This window comes from Oryzias latipes, chromosome 20 (genome assembly GCF_002234675.1).
Source record: "Oryzias latipes chromosome 20, ASM223467v1".
Lineage (NCBI taxonomy): Eukaryota > Metazoa > Chordata > Actinopteri > Beloniformes > Adrianichthyidae > Oryzias > Oryzias latipes.
Genome location: NC_019878.2, coordinates 17,475,316 through 17,493,371, shown reverse-complemented (window position 1 = coordinate 17,493,371; position 18,056 = coordinate 17,475,316). Strand labels below are relative to the sequence as shown.

The 18,056-nt window shown below is 41.8% G+C and overlaps 3 protein-coding genes across 4 annotated transcripts; 2 read left to right on the top strand and 1 right to left on the bottom strand.

The window, feature by feature from the left end:
• The first annotated feature begins 400 nt into the window (after positions 1–400).
• Positions 401–3,723, top strand: gtf3a (general transcription factor IIIA). Its single transcript, XM_023949892.1, has 8 exons — positions 401–613; positions 725–868; positions 944–1,032; positions 1,112–1,185; positions 1,266–1,346; positions 1,423–1,655; positions 3,030–3,083; positions 3,510–3,723. The coding sequence occupies exons 1-8, from the start codon at positions 500–502 to the stop codon at positions 3,636–3,638; spliced, it is 918 nt and encodes a 305-aa protein (XP_023805660.1). The 5' UTR covers positions 401–499; the 3' UTR covers positions 3,639–3,723.
• A 46-nt stretch (positions 3,724–3,769) lies between these two features.
• On the bottom strand, positions 3,770–14,779 carry lnx2 (ligand of numb-protein X 2). Its single transcript, XM_004081053.4, has 11 exons — positions 14,593–14,779; positions 11,893–12,443; positions 8,136–8,371; positions 7,924–8,061; positions 7,606–7,805; positions 6,621–7,034; positions 6,377–6,550; positions 5,989–6,166; positions 5,689–5,914; positions 5,430–5,588; positions 3,770–4,521 (listed from the first exon to the last, which is right to left on the bottom strand). Exons 2-11 carry the CDS (start codon positions 12,294–12,296, stop codon positions 4,386–4,388), a joined length of 2,265 nt encoding a protein of 754 aa, XP_004081101.1. The 5' UTR covers positions 12,297–12,443; positions 14,593–14,779; the 3' UTR covers positions 3,770–4,385.
• A 338-nt stretch (positions 14,780–15,117) lies between these two features.
• On the top strand, positions 15,118–18,021 carry LOC101160364 (protein POLR1D). 2 transcript variants are annotated; one of them, XM_011488925.3, is made up of 4 exons: positions 15,118–15,175; positions 15,237–15,282; positions 15,732–15,806; positions 17,192–18,021. In XM_011488925.3, the coding sequence occupies exons 2-4, from the start codon at positions 15,257–15,259 to the stop codon at positions 17,529–17,531; spliced, it is 441 nt and encodes a 146-aa protein (XP_011487227.1). In that variant the 5' UTR covers positions 15,118–15,175; positions 15,237–15,256; the 3' UTR covers positions 17,532–18,021. The 2 variants fall into 2 exon arrangements, with proteins under 2 accessions (XP_011487227.1, XP_004081100.1); XM_004081052.4 differs by having other exon boundaries at positions 15,141–15,282.
• The last annotated feature ends 35 nt before the right edge of the window (positions 18,022–18,056 follow it).

Below are 18,056 nucleotides of genomic sequence, written 5' to 3'. Positions count from 1 at the left end.
TGATAAGCTGAAGATTAGAGGAGTAAATCCTGACTGTGTCTGATTAATGGAGACAGTCAGTCGCCTCACTCCCTGTCTGTGCACTGTGCAGCTGATCAGCAGATATGAGCACATCCAACAGAGAGCCTGAATGACATTTTTTTTAGATTATTAGTAAACAGACTTCAATCAGTATCAATAATATCGCAACTCAAAATGTTTCCAGCACTTTAAAAAGTTGTATTTTCAGAATCTGTCTCTGATATTTTAGTGGCTTTTTAACAAAAAGCAAGATTAATGTGTTTTAGAAATGGTTTGTATGAAACTTGTATCCCTAATTTCCCACATCAAATTGCCTTCTCTTAAAAACAAGAAGTCCCCTTTTTTCCAGACATGGTATGTTCCACTGATTTAAATTAGACCCAGGTGGGGGCCTGATTGTGGGATTTTAAGTGTCCTGCTGCTTAATGATATTTTTTTGGGCTGTGTCTGTAAAATTTCACCTGACAGCTTATTAAATATGGGAGAAAAGTTGCAAAGTCAAAAAACCTATTCCTGCTCTTTTTCTGATTGCAAATCTACATTTGGTGAATCATGGAAGCTGGAGGCTCATATGTGCAAACACACAGGATTGGTGAGTGGCTCAGAAGTACTGCAGTTCAAAAATGAACACAAAAAAATATTCAAGCATATTGATGCTCAGATGAACAGTTACATTAACTTTTTTTTCTTTTTTAAATCTCAGAAACCCTTTTCCTGTGGAAACTGTGACGAGAGATTCTGTACTCAACATCAGCTCACCAGGCATGAGTTAAGTCATAGTGATGAGAAGCCCATCATGAAGAACCATGTATCCAACACCCAAGAGCTCCAGAAAAAACACTTTAATGTATAGTAATCACTTTTCTGCATATTTGCCGTGCAAAATGTTTTTTTTTTTTTTGTAATATTGACTTTTTTCCAGTGTGACCATGAGGGCTGTGGAAAGGAGTTCCACAAAAGAAACCAGCTGAAAACTCACATGTGTGAGCATCAACCTCTGTTACCCTTTCCGTGAGTAACTAATGCGAAAAAAGTTGGATCACAAATTCTTTATTATATTTTTGGGCATATATTTACTTCTTTTTAATAGTTGTAGGTTTCCTGGATGTGCCAAAGAATTTCTCAGCAATGGAAAACGGAGGCACCATGAGAGAGTGCATCAAGGTTGGTCAACAACCCAAATGTGCATGTTTGTATTTTTAATTTAAAAAAAAATCTAAACACAAATCTACTCTTCACTTCAGGTTATTCCTGCAACAATGAAGTGTGTCCCTTTCAGGCTAAAACATGGACCGAACTTCAGAAGCACAAAAAAGAACATGAAGGTAGAAATGACTTTGTTGTGCACTTCTGAACAAATAAGCTAAAACATAAATGGACTTTAATATGTGCTTTTCTCAGTTAAGGTGCAATGTGGAGCATGCCAAAAGCTTTTCAGCAACAAATGGTTCCTGCATCTACACGAGCTGCGTGTCCACTCCGGGGAGAAGAAGCTTCTTTCATGCCCCAGAGAAGGTTGTGACAGGAAGTTCATGCGGCGCTTCAACTTGGAAAGTCATGTTCTGGGAGAGCATGAGGGGAAAAAGCCTTTCATCTGTGCTCATGCTGGCTGTGGAAAGAGCTTTGCCATGAAGGTGAGTTTAATAACACCAAAGTTTGGAAATTCCCCAAGGGACTTCTCATTTAGTGGTATCACAGCTTACTTGATCTCTAGCTCCTTGATATGGAGTCTGCAACCTTCAACCCCTAAAAAGCCATTTAGGTTGAAGGTTGTAGTGTTTCACCAGAAGAATAAGATGCTCCTTTGTAGGTTTTGTTACCATTATGATAAATATAAACTGCTTAGTTTTTTGTGTGGAATGAATAAAACAAATGCAAGAAAAAATTGCCTTTTAAAAAATATATAAAATGGTTTATAACTTTTGGCAGAGGGTCACATGACTTATAATATAAGATATAAGACACCCTGTACCACATAGGACCATCTTAATGCAGCAAGCAGTAAAAAATTTTAGTTTCTTTGTTGTGCATTTCACAAGAAATTTGTACATCTTATTAAATAAAATGAAATCCAAGTGATTTTGTTTATTGTATTTTTAAATCTGAAGCCATATTTAAAATCTTTGAATTTGTGTCAGAATTAAAAACCTGCCATCTAATCCAGTGTGCCTTTTAAAATATAAATTCTGGTTGTTTACTCAAAGGGATTTTCTGTAGTGCATGGAGCTCAATTACAATTATGGCTGCAACACTCAATGAACGTGTTGATTTTTGGGTACCATGATCAGGAGCCTTGTGGAGCTGGTGTTTGTGAATGAGTTGAATAAAGTTTGAGTTTTAATCTACTTTTTGCTTCACTACTTTGTTACTTTTACCTTTTTTATTAAAAAAAAAAAAATTCAAACCAAATGGCTACAACGTTGGGGGTAAGAGAGCCACATGCAGCTCTGGAGCCTCAGGTAGCAGACCCCATTCCTAGATGCATGAATGCTCTGCTGCAATAGGGCTTCAGAAATTGCCAGGTAATTTTTATTTTTCCCGAGATCAAATGTTTTTCCTAGGCAATACTTTTCCAACAATGCCCTGAAATTTCCAAGCTGCTGTAATTTTGTCCTATAAGACAATATGCAATAGTTGACATTTAGTCAGTCACTGGAGTGATTAAAGTGCATCACAATGGCCCCTAATAGTTTTAACAAATGCCGGAGTATGAAATGTCCACTATGAGATCAACTTTTGCAAGCTGTAGCCAAATTAAGGTTAAAATGAGACTTTTGCAAGCATGATGCAAGGTAGATTTATAGTTTTGAATTAAATTTATGAAATGGTTTCACTCAAATCTGTTTTCATTTCTGATTAGCTGCTAGAATTGTATTAAGTTTCTTCTATGCCCTGCAAGAAGAAACTGCCCTTCTATGCTTCTATGAAATATCTAAACGTAAAGTCAAATCGGCTTCTCTAAAGGAAGCGTGAGTCTATGAAATGCTGATAACGGTAACTGTCCACAGGAGAGCCTGCGGAGACATGGAGCGGTACACGACCCTGCAAAGAAGAAACTGAAGGTAAAGTTGCGGTGTAAATCTGCTCGCACTAGAGGAAGCTACTGCTTGCAGACCCCCTCCGATGAATTGTGTTTTTAGTATATTCTTGTGGCATCTTGCTGATGGACAAAATTAAGCAGTATTTCTTGTTGCAAATCAGAGCAGAAAAAAAAATGCAGTTGAGCTTATTTGTGACGTAGAAAAAAAGCTGAGCGGGCCCCGGGCTCCCTGTTCCAAGCTCTTAGCAATGGGGAGGGGAGGAGGGGCGTGGTTGCTCCGCACCACAACTGAGGCGAATGTCTAATTAACTTTTATTCTAGAAAACGACAGATTCAATTTGGGCTAAAAAAAATGCCATAATCATTAAGACTACTGGGAACGCTTTTGAAATTGTTCAAAAGATGATCGAAGGGGTCTCTAACATTCTTGTTTTTACTCCCTTTGCAGAGACCGGATTCTACTAATTCTCCAAAACAGATGAGGCAACAGATCCCACCTGAGGCTGCAGCCAGTCAAGAGGAAACCAACAAGCTAGCTGCAAGTCTGCACACTGCAACTTTAGAGGATGTGTCTTGAAGCTGCACCATATCTTGGATATCCATTGAAACAATCATTTTGTTTTTGTTAAGTGTGAAAAGCTTCATTAAAGCGTCAAACTAGCCATGCTGCCTCAATCTGTGCTGTCCAATTAAATGAGCAGACGGATATTCCTTGAAAGGACCATTTTATTAAACAAACGAAATGCACATTCATATGTATAAAACTCCAGCTGATGAGACAGCTGGTTGCCATGGTGACGAGGGCAGGTAAGCCCCTCCCAGGATGTGGCAGGTTTCTAATAAGGCCTAAGGCTCATTCAGACGGATGCAGCTCTAATGATGGGACATCTTGATTCAAATGCGTGGACACATCAAACAGAAGGATGCCTGTTTAAAATGTTTCCACCTGCGACGCCTCCACCTGAACATGGTCCCAGGTTCCTCTACTGCCTGAGGTGAACGCGGCACAGATTGCCTGTCATTGGTCGCAGTGCCGTTATCCCAGCAGGTGTGAAGACGACATGACCATATGAACACAGCAGTGTGTGTGGCGAGCAGTCTGTCGAGTTACATGGCACAATCTCGATCAGCTCCCACCGGTTCAGTGCAAGCTTGGCCCCTACTAGGGAATAAAACAGCTAAGAATGCTTTTGGTCCTGAACTAAGCCTGGGATGTAGGGATGCACAGAATCGTATACCACTTTGGCCAAGGTCATTCCCAATATAGAGCCTTTTGGGGTCGAGTTAGTGGAGCGCACTGCTGGCTGGCTGATTTCTGTCTCGGTTATACAAGGCTGCCAGGCCAGGAGACCACTGTTAGCGCCACTCGGCTGCGCTGCTCCTTCAGCATGGGCACCAGCGCCGAATGGCTCATTCCTGCTGTCGATAGGCCGTTAACCGCCACAATCATGTCGCCACATCTGAAACGAGTGAGCATCGACTTTAGTGACCACAAACGCAACCTGACATGCAATCTTTGGAACTACAGCTTAAGGGTTCAACTCCTAAAGATTTGATTTACTGTTATATGCATATATATGAAATTACATTACTTATTTTAGATGAATTAAAGATTAGACAGCTACAAGACAGAACCTTTCAAACCATGAAGAGCATAAACTTTTCCAGTAAGCTTTTAAAACTCCAGGACAATTGTAAGTAAATTTGCTTGTCTTAAAATTGTTAAAGACCCACTCCAATAGAAAGTGTTTTTAACATGCTCTTGTGGCATAAATAAATAAAAAGAATATTAACATTTCTGAATATTTCTTTACTCAAATCATTGTGAATCAGGAGCAGACCCAAAAATACTTTTGAATACCTAGTTGTCTACTGTTTGTAGATGACTAGATCCATGGTCGTCTTCGCTTTTCTCGTCTAAGCTGCATCTGGCTCAAAACTGCACGGCTGGATAACTCCAATATTGCTCGCCATTTTGGTAGCACTGGTATTGTTTGGTTGGGGTGTGAGCTAGTAGGAGAGCCCGTGAACGGATCGATGAAGGTAAGGGGGCGGGCTTACTTCACGCCAACAACTCAGAGGTGAATTTCTAATGAACTACTGCTGCTCTGCAGAAACTGTCCTAGAAAACGAAAGTTTTTTTAAAATTTGGTCCAAAAACGGCATACCAGTAACTATAATCAAGACCTTTAGGAAAACTTTTAGAAAATATCAAAAGATGATTGTAGTGGGGCTTTAACCAGACAGGTTTTTTTGTACTGAAAATCCATTTCTTTTGAATGAACAATTAAAAAAAAAAAACACAAATTCAAAATTGTGCTTTTGGAAACAAAGTCCAAAAAGAGTCAATAAAATATCAATGCATTACTTGAGACGTCCATCATAGTACGCTGGAGTGCCAAGGACGATGGTTTTGATAAAAAAAGGCTGGTTGCCATGACTTTCCTCGTACCCCCCGACAATGCTGAAGCCCCAGCTTCCAGGGTGACTTCTCCGCAGCACAATCTCATGGCTGCTGTGCAAATAACTGCAACAAGAGAGCGGAATGAGTAACTGTCACAGTACAAAACACACGCTGCATGGGACGCCATGTGTGAGCAGAACTGGACTGGTTTCCATGTGCTCACCTTGGCAGGCCCAGCCACATGACCCACGAGGGAGACCAGTTGGCATCAAAGTCGCTGTCGTGAGTGTGAGGCAGCAGCTCGTCGTGATTGTGCTCCTCCTCCATGATGACCTCCAGCACCCGCAACTGGACAGAGGGCGAGGCTGCACTGGCCTTCAACGTCCCCACGGCCTCGCTGTGGCTCAAGTATGTCAGGTCTTGACTGTTGATGCTCAGCAGGACGTCTCCTAAGGAAGTGCAGTGAGGGCATGGGCACGTTTCTGCCGAGATGTTTGTCTGAGTTTAAAAGAGGAGGGCTCACCTCTTTTTATCCGCCCATCCCTTGACAAGCAGCCGTGTGGTTGAACACTTGTCACAAAGATCGGCAGCTCCCCGCTCTTGCTGCCCCGGCCTCCAGCCACGGTCATGCCCAAAGACTCGTGGGGCTCCTTTTTCACAGTGATGTGTTTCTCCTTACAGCTCACACATTGGGACAGGTCCTGGGGTCAATCATAACAAACACAGGCTCAGCCTCAAAACAGAAGGAAAAGTATCTATTGCTTTGAACAGAAAATGGATAGAGCGATCAAAAATCTTCAAATGAATAATATAAATGGATGTTGCTACATCTGCAGCCATCTTTCCGTGCATAGAAACTACAGCAAACGCAGGCATATGAAGGACAGCTGAGCAAAGAGGCATCTCCTCACTCTGTGGGTGCTGGTGCGGGACAAGTGGATGGGCACAGGGCTCGGGGTGGAGCTGTGGTTAGGCAGGAAGTGTTCAAGGCAATAAAGGTCTCTAGTAGAGCTTGATTTTGGCGGCGGGGGAGGAGTTGGTTTGCTGGGTCGGCCAATCAGGAGGTAGACTCGTTCTCCGCTGGCCTGGAAAAGAGTCCATGCTTTAGTGGCGAATTTGAAGTGTCATTCTGGATAATCCGGGATGCTTGGTCACCTGTATGATCTGAGCAGCCTGCTCGGGGGTGCCGTGGCGCAGGTCCTGGTCATTGACTGCCAAAAGGCGGTCATTACTCCGCAGTCTGCCATCCTTAGCTGCCAGGCCTCCTTCCAAGAGATCCAACACAAACACCCCTGACTCATCTGTTCGGCGCACCAGCTTGATGCCGAGCTGCTCTGTTGAGTCCCGCTTGTGTAGCGTAATTCTCAGTTTGGTGGGGCTGGACGGCGTGCCGTCAGGAGTGGAGCACGGGGGGTGAGGCACAGCTGGGGTGGACGAGGAAGAGGAGGGAGGTGCCCGAGAGGCACAACGGCGCTCCCTTAGCACAGTCAGCTGGAGGGTGGTGCAGGGCCGAGACAAGGTGGAGCGAGCAAAACTGTGCGGCACGTTGCTGATGTCCACGTTGTTCACCTTCAGAGTAAGAAACAATCTCATGTCAGGAAGTCAAAGCTGAAGCATGACGATCATTTAAAGTCATGGAATCTAATGAGTTCAAAATTTAGTCTTTCCTTTGTCTCAAGATGAGTCAATTGAGTTTGTTGAGTTGATCAGGAAAAAAAAACAACAAATATTTCCAATATTTTAATAATTCAGAAAAATTAAAATCCCAACCAATGACCTCTTGTTTACTTGACAACCAAAATAATTAAATAAATAAACATCTTCAAAGTTCATTAGCTCGTCTTGCTGTTTTTAGCTAATGGGACAGGTTGCTTGAGCTGATTTAAATGGAGATCAGCTGGTAGTTCAGAAGCACCTGTGAAAATCCAAGCTCAGGCTGGATTTTCTAGTTGCTTCAGTTCTTCACCCGACTTAAATCCCACTGGGAATGCAAACGATAATTCAGAAGAAAACACTTTCAAAACTGAAATATTTCTTCTTGTAGAAGACATTTGAGTTTCACAGATGGAGAGAACTTTAGTCTGTGTTAAAATGAAACGACAGAATTGAAAAAATAAAATAAACCCCCCGGAAAACTCACCTGTAGTATCTGATCTCCCGCCAGAAGCCTCCCATCTCGTGCGATGACTCCATCCCTGTACACCTCCTGGATCACAACATTGATGAGAGGCGTCTCATTTCCACCGACGACGCTGATTCCAAGCTCAACGTACGGATTGGCCCGGTGGACTTCGATGGTGGTTATCTCTCCTTCAGGGAGGGAGGGCAGCTTCACACAGCCTAATACACAAGACAGTGAAATTACACAGCAGCTTCTAGGAATAGAAGTTCCACTGAGGATACTGTTCCCAGAATGCTATTATTGCTCTTTGTGTAAAATTCAAACTTTTACGCATACCTTCCTCTGCTGACAAAGGTGGAGACTCAGGGCAGTCCCAGCCTGAGGAGGTGGAGCTTACGGAGCGAAGAAGGTGGATGCAAGGGTTACTGAGGGGTCGCTTCACCCGGGGGATGACACAGTCCAACCCCAACACACCTAGAGGCACAGATGAGGACATGGTTGCCAGACTTTATGAACCACCCAGATCACTGTTGAACAAGCAGACTCACTGTCTTCCTCTGTGCTTTCTTCGAAGGCGGGGTTATCGAGGCCAGCGTCGTCTGTCCACACAGACCCGTTGCCACAGGTGGTGCCATGTCCGGAGTGTGGAGACGGAGTGGGATCCCTCAGCTCTGTCTGTGGAGAACGGGGCGACCTGGGGGGGCTGGTCACCATTGCTTGTTCGTCCACACTCTCACATCGCGGCTCGTCCACGCTCGTCTGTTGACTCTGAGTCCCCGGACACCTTTCACCAAGCAACAGGCGTCAGTTTGTTAGTCCATCTGACACATAAAGAAAATCAGATTCAGTGAGTTTTATGTGATACAATCCTATCAGCCAGTTTACTTTATTACACTTTATTACATAAACATTAAAAAAGTATATCCTATAATAATATTGTATCTGTAATAAATCTGCAATCTTTGTCTTTTTAAATGTTGTCACAGCATCTTTAGAGTAAAATCCACAAAACTAGAGCATGTACTATCCTGTAATACAACATTTACACCTTTTGCTAAAGATTTTAGATTTTTTGATTTCCTGCCAATTTAGGAACTACATTTTCAAGAGAGTTAAAAAAAAATCTGCTCTATAGGTGACTATTACATGTACAGAGAAAATCCTGTCATAAAAAATGCCAGAGTGAAAACTTTTAATCGGACAACTCCATATACATTGTAAATTATATAAAGATTTTAACAGAGTAATCTAGACTTTCACTGACCCCTTTTTAAGACCTTTTTCTATGATGAGAACATCCTGGAAGAACAAGTCTTCACAGATATCATAATAAAAACTTTATAAAATAAAAATGTCCTAATTGTGTTTAAAATCGTGACTAAAGTGTTATAATTTAACAGATTATTATTGACAGAATTTTCTAAAAAAGGGCAACAAAAATGTTTTTTAATTAAATATTATCTTATTATATTATATCAATCCAAAAACTATTAACTTTCTCGGGATCCATCCATCATTCCCTGATCCTGAAAACATTTCAAGTTGAATTATTCTTGTTAGCTGTTAGACTCCCATTCTACAGGTAACACTGTGTTCAACTTTAATCGGGTCTTCTTGTGGAACAACTGACAAAACTGAAATTAAGATCCTGCATTAATCCAGAGCGTAGGCTGATGTAAATGTTGTAAAAAGATCTCCAAAAAGATCAATTTAATGCAGTTTAATAAGCTAGAGTTTCTTTAACAATGTTTTAAAACAGTCACAAAAGAAAACAGCACTGTGATGTTCTAACACTGTGTTGGCATGGTTTCATAAAAAATACGATCAAAAACGTTTTGTGAGATTATATTTAGTTAATATTAAGCAATGTGTGTTGTTGGGAAAATTCTAAGGCATCTTTTCAGGCAGACCTTTTATGAAAAAGCAGCAGACAGATGACAAACCCCACTAAAAAACAAACAACGGTGTGTCTGGACCACAATTTTCACCTCAGTAACCAGTAGATCCATCTGCTTCATCAATAAGGCCAAACAGAGACGACACTTTCATAGTTTAATTTTCCAACCTATTATAATCCAAATGGCAAAATTTGAACCACCAACCTCTTCACTGGGATGAAGCAGAGCAGCTCTATTTAACCTGATGAGAAAACAGTGGCCGTTTTGGCAACAGAATCCAGAAGCCTGCATGCTGAGTTCGTCTTATTGACAACCTCTCCACAATTATTTAGGAAGCTGACAGCGTTATCCTGTGGTGATCTTTTTTTTAAATATTGATACAGATGGGGTGCCAGGTGGAGAGCTTTTCAGATTAGGTCTTTGATTCAGACAGGAGAACAGTCCAAGTAGCACTTCTGTCAAATGCAGAACTGTGGGAAAACTGGCAGTGACTCAGCAGAGCACAGACGAGAATGTGGACGGAGGAGGTATGCAGACATAAGAAACGTGTTGCACCCAACCTGAAGGAGGAGGGCTCTACTTGCCAAAATAAAAGCATATCAACAACATGAATTGAAAATAGACAGAATTAGGCAAAAATGGGCAAAAAACAATCATTATCCGTGCAACACGAGCAATAACAAGGAGGTCCGCATTGACCTTATCGTAGAACGTCCGTTTTTTAATCTAAAACTCAGTCTTTAATCTTTGGTATTAACATTGTGGACTGACAATGTCACACAGGGACAGCAGACGCCTGGCTCCTGGTGGTGCCTTAAACCTGCAGGGGTGGAGAACCCAGGCGGTCTCAAGGTTTTTAATCTTTTCCAAAGAGCATCATCTTAGTCCTTGCCGTGACTGTAGTTGATCTATCCTACGTCATGTCCTTGTCTTCTCAACACACGACGAACTATGCAACCTTTGCTAAACCTTATTATTTTACTTGTTGGTGAATTATTTAATACTTTTTTTCTCACTTTCATGTGCCAGTTTCCTAATTAGAGCTAATCACATTTATAGAGCAAAAGCAGTGCAGCTTCCCCCCCCCAAGACTTTTAATGCAAACAGATCAAAGAAAAAGCCCTAAAAGAGAAGCATCGAATGATATCAGCATGGATAGCAAGCTAAGCTTATTAAAGGAATCATCCCCCTCTTAAGTGAGGAGTTAGGTGGTACGCTGAAAAGCCGACAAAACACAGATGGTCAAAGCAACAGACTCCACCTGAAACCTGGTCCCAGTTCTGTACCATTGATTGTAAAAATAAAAACAAACATCCTGTGCCTGAAGTTTGCTCTGATTTAAACTCAGCTGCAGGATTTACACAACTTCTACCCACAGGTTGACCTCTGCTTCTCATGGCACGCTTAATGTACACACACGCCGGAGAGCAGGGAACTTAACAAAGAAGAAGCCGATCCTGCTAACATCTACACACCCAACCTCACTCACCACAAGCCAGGGTTGCCCTTGGCTGTCTCACAGAAGAAGTGGTTGAAAAGATCTCTGGTGTTGAAGTTGCCCAGCATGATGGTGGAATGAGAACATGAAGCTCCTGGTCAGCCAACTCATGACTGCAGCAGGGAGCCTTTAATCCGGTCACATGACCCACAGTTTAATAATCCCCTATGGTCTCACAGCACCTGGTCCAAATGGGCCAAAAGCCAGAACGTGTGAACAAGTGAGGGGGGGCCGTCAAAGATGAACAACAGTGTATAAGTGTATTTATTTCTAAATAAATTTGGGATTTATGCACAAAATGAATTAACTGGTTTGCAGATGTTTATGGCATCAGATGTAAAGCTGCAGAAACTCTTTAAAGCAAGTACAGTCGTTAAAGACACACTGATTAAATTAATTTTTGGTGTTTTTGCTGGATTTTTCTGACTGCAAGACTTATATAAAAGAAATAAGACTAAAATTGCATTTCTGAGTGTTTCTTTATTCAAATTGTTATAAATCAGGAGCAGAAGCAAAAAGGCAGTTGGAAAAAGCTTGTACAGGTGTCATGCAGAGGCTACTACAGCACGCCACTCCATCCTAGTGCATCCGCTAATAGACGACTAGAGAACGTGTAAACAGATGGATGATGGGAAGTAGGGGCAGGCTTAGTCCGCACCAACGGTCCCGTCCACAACTCAGAGGCAAATTTTTGATGAACTACTGCCACTCTGCAGAAATTAGGTCCTAGAAAACGACACAGGTTTTGATTTTGGCTAATAACAGCATAATCATAATTACACGACCACCAGGAATGCTTTTGAAATAGATCAAAATAGGATTGGCAAGGGAGATTAAGCCCTAGCATGTATGGTGTTAACTTATTTACAGATCTGTTCTCTGTGCGCATACTTTTTTTTTTTTTTTTACCTGTGTTTGAGATGTGCCTCCAGGTCACAGCGGGGCATGCTGAGCGAGCAGACAGGACTCAAAGGGCAGGAAACGGAGAGCTTGTCTAGCAGCTTGTGCACCAGGATGCTGGATCTGCGGCACGCCTGCAGCTGCAGCCGCGTCCTGTCAAGAGGGCAGAAGTCCCTCTCCTGGAGGAAGCTGCGCAGGCAGCGGGCGCAGAAGGTGTGCCCGCACGGCGTGTCCAGAGGCTGCACCAGCGGTTGCAGGCAGATGTGGCACACCAGGTCGTCGTCCACCTCCAGCCGGTAGTTGTAGAGATGGTTTTCCCAGGTTCGGTGGATCTGACCACACTCTGGACAAAGAGTCTCGGGAGTTGGCTCCGTTGGCCGTGTGACGTCCACCTCGCAGCCTGGGCTGCCCATTTTTCTCCTTCAGCACAGCTCAGATTTTGGCACAAATGACTCCAGTTGTGTGGAGGGCAAGGGTTACGCACTTCTCTATCCCATAAGCTTCACGGGCTGAACAGGTTGCAGAGGACAAAGCCCCCCAGTGGCTGATAACGCATCTCCCTGGAGGTCAGAGGGCACAGTGCAATAGTTTAACAGATGTTTCAGAAAAATCAAAACAAGTGTCTTCTGTGGTCGTGCACGCAATCATTTGGCAAATGCTTCATGCACGTGTGCCCATGGGTTTGCATGACACCGATGGCAGCAATGTGTGTTTATAGTACTGTGGCTGTGCCATGTGGATGTCAGTGACTGTGCTGAGATTATGTATTGCTGCTCCTGTCTGCTAATCTGACAGTATAATCTCTCTTTTACTCTCGCCTACTCCAATCTTCCAATTCCGCAGAGAGGGAATTATCTGGGATTGATGTAGGGAGAGGATACAGATGAGAGAAAGTGGGATAGGAGAAGCCACAGACAGGAAAGAAGAGGGAGAAGAAAAAAGTAGAATAAGATGCAAGGGAGAAAGATTTGGACCTGATGCAGAAAAAAAACACAAAGTAGAGCAGGAATAAAGAAAGAGAAGATACATTTGAAAAAAAATGAGAGAGATAAAATCTGGGACAGGAATGTAATTTAAATAGTCCAAAAAATACTGTGAAACCTTTAAACCCTTGATATTTTTGGCCACGTGTGGAGGATGCTGCCCTCCTCTGCAACAGAAACGGAACATGCCTAAAGCAAAATTGTGAAAAATAGCACTCCAGCAAGCAGAGCGTGTCTTCAGAGTTAATGTGGTGTAATGTGTTTGCTTATTGTTTCCACAGAGTTTCACATCCAACGCCTTTCAGATCTTCATCAGCATCATTCGCCCCTCTGGAACTGATGCTGTTAGCGGACAGCAGAGGGCGTGCCTCTCCCCACAGCGGGCCAGCCAAGCCACAGTGACTACCTGCCTCTGTTCCAGCAAGGGTCTGCTCCTGTCTCCATGACGACCTGGATCCTGTTCTGTTCAGTGTGGTTTGACATTCACAGTGTAGCCAGAAAAGGATGCAGAGGAGGTGCACAACAGATGCACTTCTCCCAGCAGGACTCTGTGCTCCTCCACAGCAGAAGCTGAAAGCTTGTCAGACAATGATATATGAGTCCAATTTGTTGATTTTTTCCCCCCTTTTTTGTGTTTTTCTTTTTTTCAATCTCATCTGTGTAGTTATCCAGTTCTGATGCAACCTGTCTCCTCTGTCTCCTTAGCTACCAGGCCGGTAGTCACAGATTTCTGCCTCCTTCAAGTGCGTGCTCCTGTCTGTGTCTGACTGGCTGCTTCTGTCCCTATCCTGCAGCTGGACATGAATTTAACATGAGGACACAAGGCTTCTCTGTCTCTGTAACAAAGCTGTGACATCACCACATCACACACAGACTTGTAGACATGCACAAGCAAGAGCAAACAGAAACACACAAGGGCTTTTTTTAGGCAGAAGCCCCTGAAATCTCCTCATCAATAAATAACGCCTTCCGGTTTTAACAGTAAATGCATTTTTGAGTCAGGAAGCAGTTGAAAAACAATCTATTTTAGACAAAAGCCACGCTGGGCTGATTTTTTTTAATAAGTGAAGGCTTGCAGATGCGTGTGACACGTTCTTAATCCTTCTTGTCTGAGTTCAAAGCTGTACTTGCTCATCTTTTTATATTAGGATACCGGTCCTGCACTTGCTCTCATTTTCCCACAGATTACTATCTAATCTTGGGAGAACTAGGCAGCGGCATGCAGGAGTTTCCTTTTTAGAAGATCAAAAGACTCTATGGCACTCATTTAAAAACTCAGGTGTATCAGGCACCCAGGTATCAGATATTTTACAAAAACCTCATTTGGATGTCTTTCATCCTACAAATACTAAACACACAAAGACAGCACGAGAACTGATGTGAACATTATTATATATTTATTTTTTGCATGCATTAGTAATAATACAAAAACTGAGCCTGCTGTAAATTACATTTTCAATTATTATTGTCAATTTTCTGCATTTACCTTAATAACGCCCCATCTGCAAAGCAATTACTAAAATATATATATATATATATTTTTGATACCATCAATGTTTAGATAAGCCCTCCCCCCATCTCTCAAACCCCCCGTTCACTGTCTGAGTCCAACCCCCCCTAGGAGCGAAAAGGGAGGACAGAAGAGGCGACAATGGTAATAACAGAAAAAGCCAGCATCACACACACTGACGCCGCTTACAGTGAAAGGATGCAGATGTGATGTTACCTCTTCAGGCTGCTCCTCTGCGCCGCGCCCGGGCCTCGAAGAGGGGCGGGGGTGGCGGGACAATTAGCAGCTGCGGGACCTCAGTCACGCAGTCGCCGCAACGGACGGCCCGTTCCGCAAACCTGCACGAAAACGCCCCCGTCACTTTGGTGCCTGGTCCCGCCCACTGCTGTCCGTCAAAGAGACTGGGCGGAGTTTGCCGCTGTCAATCCACAAAAAAAAGAAAAAAAAAGTAGAGGTGGCTTCAATGTCGCCTGCCCAAAAACGTCCATTCAGCGGGAATTAAAATCTTTTAATATGTTTATGATTCCGATATGTTAGAGGTAATAACATAAACGGATAAAGCTTCGGGATCATACAGGGCATGGAATATTTTTTGTTTTTCAATGTGACAATTACAACTATTATTTTAGTAACTAAATTACTTTAGAATAAATGTTTGGGTTCTAAAAACGGCGTGAATTTTACAAAAATGCATTATTTATTTAAAAAAAAATGTTATGGTTTAACAATATAAAACAATGAAATGATCAGGCATCTTTTGGTCATAAAATCAGGTCCTCGAAAGAAGGACCTCGCAGAGGTAAATAAATCCCCTAACATGAGCCTGTAGAAATTTCCTGAAATAATTCTGCGTTTTAAAGTCTTTAGGTGGTCAGGCATAATGGCTGAAGATAATGAATTGGAAAAGTAAGTATTTTTTATTTTTAGATTATCATCGATTAACTTGTTTACGTTTGCTCGGTTAAACTAATACATCGGGGGAATGGTGTCTGGTACCACCAGATTAGGCTAGCATGTTTGCATAATGCATTTCTGTAGCTATGGGGTTATTTTGGTTAGGGGACGGAGTGTATCTTGTGTAGCAGTCAACACACTCTGCCTTTTGGCAATCAACAGCTGTTCTCACTACGTGCTATAAGATCGGCTGAATCAGAGAGAGCCCCCTGCGAGACTAATGCCTCAGCTGGTCGGGTTAAACGGGGACACCGCTGATGTCCCAATTACTTATGATTCACTTCCTCCGCGTCTCCTATTTTCTTCCTCGCTCGCACATAATTATATTAGTCTCCCCTTGAGCTTTTATGTCATCTTGGTCTTCTGTTGTTATCCGCATTTTTCTACGTCTTTTCCTCCAGACGGGCTATAGAGGAACTCCTCAAGGAGACAGACAGAGCCAGGGTGAGAGCTGAGACCATGGGCCCTGCAGGATGGTGAGTTATGGTTCTGAAATGTCATCCCTGACAGCCTCCACATAAAACGCCATGTAAAATCTTACTTCATAGGTTTAGCTGTTTTTTTTGGAGGCTTCTATTATTGTTGTATTTGTGTTTAACTAGTTTTCTATTATAGATAATTCGTCAGGTTCCCAAAGACACTTGTCTCTCTTGGCATCTAAAAGCACACACATATAGACTAAATTTATTATTAATATTTATTTATTGATTGTGTGTCTGTAGTGATTCTATGTCTAAAAAAAACGGTATAACCCTGTGAACTTTCCTGGAATTGAAAATATGCTTTCAGACATTTTTATTTTCTGGGCTGACGCTGATTTATCAAAACTATTTTTTTCTTCTTGATTTATTTCAGATGTGAGAGGTCAAAGCTAATGTTCTGAAGCTGTCATTCACTCGTCATTTAATGCAGTTACAAAAGTCACTTGAAAGGAGGGGACAAAAGGCAAATAAAATTTTTTTTTAAAAGACTGTCCATAATTATAATGTTACCTAACTTAAACTTTTCACATTTTTTTGTCTATCCCAAACATTTACATGACAACGTTCTCTGAAGTCTGCAAGGCTTGTCTTTTGTGTAACAATTACAGTTTGAGTTTTTTCACACTGTGTCGCATTTACAATCATAGATTTATCTTGGTAACCAATATTTGTTGACTGATCTGTATTAATTAGATCGACAAATGTTTGCAAGTATATTGTTGCACAATGATTTCTTTTGCATGAAATTATTTATTGACCTATTCACTTTTTGTGTATTTGATCTGTTTGATGGTTAATGGGTTTCTCTTTGGATCTCCCTTCATTGAGTCTCTTGAAATGATAAGATTTATTTGTGTATGTTTAACAGATCTTAAACAAATTTAGAAGGACTTTATTCTTTTTTGTGGGTTTCTAATGAAGAGGTTTATGTTATTTTGTTTTTTAGGTCTGGTCCAAAAAAACTACAGAATATTAAAAAAAAGTTGGTTTATGTAATTTCCAGAAAACTTGCACCTCTTATCACACTATTTAGTAGTAAATTAAAGAATGACCCAGTATTTTTAAGTGTTAGAAAACATGGAAAAACAGCACAATACCATAATGTTTTATTTTCATGTGGGAACCTAACAAAAAGTGAAATTATACAAAAAGCAGTAAGGTGAGCATCTAACTCCCAACTTAAAGCAAAGTCATGCCCTTAATAGTTGTCCTATAATTTAAATTGTACTCTGGAGACAATTTGTCCTTTAATGGAAACGACTATACATCTGTCAGATATACTGATCAGATAACTGTCGCTTTTCACATTAGACTTTAGATTAAAAAAAAAACCTTAATTCTGAATTTTTAAGTGGTTGTGTTGTCTTCTTCTCTGTCAGGTTGAAATGTCCCCTGCAGAGCACCAACAAACGCTTTCTCCTCAACACTCTGCGCTCTACCGGCCTGCAGCGGCGAAACGATGAGCAGAGAACCGCAGACTCCAAAACAAGAGACCGCCTGACCCACAAGTCCCGTGACAGACGGTGTGACCGCAGCAGAACACCTCCGACAGACCACAGGAGTAATGGACGCCACAAAGACCATAAACATCACACCCGTTCAAACCGAGATAAGGAACTGGACAAAGATAAGAACAAATCTGACAGACACGGGGACAACAGCAGAGACAGGAAGCATGCCGATGGACCAAACGGAGACAGAAAAAGAAGTTCTTCATGAATGAACTTGCTGTGTTTTAAAGGTAGCCTTGATGCTCTACTGAAAAATTAATTGGCTGGAGGAGTATGGCTGACTTGAAATAGTTCTGTAGAGCCCTCTCACCCTCACAGAGACCCAGACAGACTAGAAGGACCTCTGCTGATCACAACGAATTGTACAGTGACAGAATATACAATTTGTATTACAGCTTTTGAATGAATGAATGAAGAGAGTAAAAGGAAATAAATATTTTGTGTTTTCAGGCATGAATAATTGATCCTCTTACAGTTCTAACATGAATCTTTATGCACCAGAACGAAACATCAAATATACTTTTTAGGATATAATCTAAAAATCATATCAAAGCTAATATTTGTTTTATCATGTTCCACTTTGTAAAGGTGGCTGTAGCTCCATTATAATGTCATTAACCATTCTTTTGTGGTTATCCACCACTGGTGTTTATATAAGCCATGCTGCTGTCGCCAAAGAGTAAACAAATTTTATATCCTGTCTAATGTTTTGAAATGTGCACAGCAGCTATCA

What these genes read in the sequence shown, in the direction of transcription:
- gtf3a (XM_023949892.1), top strand. Translation starts at nt 500, where the DNA reads ATGGGAGAAAAGTTGCAAAGTCAAAAAACCTATTCCTGCTCTTTTTCT. An exon ending in TCCAGAAAAAACACTTTAAT is followed by an intron (nt 869 to 943) that starts GTATAGTAATCA and finishes ACTTTTTTCCAG; the next exon opens with TGTGACCATGAGGGCTGTGG. An exon ending in CCATGAGAGAGTGCATCAAG is followed by an intron (nt 1,186 to 1,265) that starts GTTGGTCAACAA and finishes TCTTCACTTCAG; the next exon opens with GTTATTCCTGCAACAATGAA.
- lnx2 (XM_004081053.4), bottom strand. Translation starts at nt 12,296, where the DNA reads ATGGGCAGCCCAGGCTGCGAGGTGGACGTCACACGGCCAACGGAGCCA. An exon ending in ACCTTTGTCAGCAGAGGAAG is followed by an intron (nt 7,806 to 7,923) that starts GTATGCGTAAAA and finishes CTTGTGTATTAG; the next exon opens with GCTGTGTGAAGCTGCCCTCC. An exon ending in GGATGGGCGGATAAAAAGAG is followed by an intron (nt 5,915 to 5,988) that starts GTGAGCCCTCCT and finishes GCACTTCCTTAG; the next exon opens with GAGACGTCCTGCTGAGCATC.
- LOC101160364 (XM_011488925.3), top strand. Translation starts at nt 15,257, where the DNA reads ATGGCTGAAGATAATGAATTGGAAAA. An exon ending in GAAGATAATGAATTGGAAAA is followed by an intron (nt 15,283 to 15,731) that starts GTAAGTATTTTT and finishes CTTTTCCTCCAG; the next exon opens with ACGGGCTATAGAGGAACTCC. An exon ending in ACCATGGGCCCTGCAGGATG is followed by an intron (nt 15,807 to 17,191) that starts GTGAGTTATGGT and finishes CTTCTCTGTCAG; the next exon opens with GTTGAAATGTCCCCTGCAGA.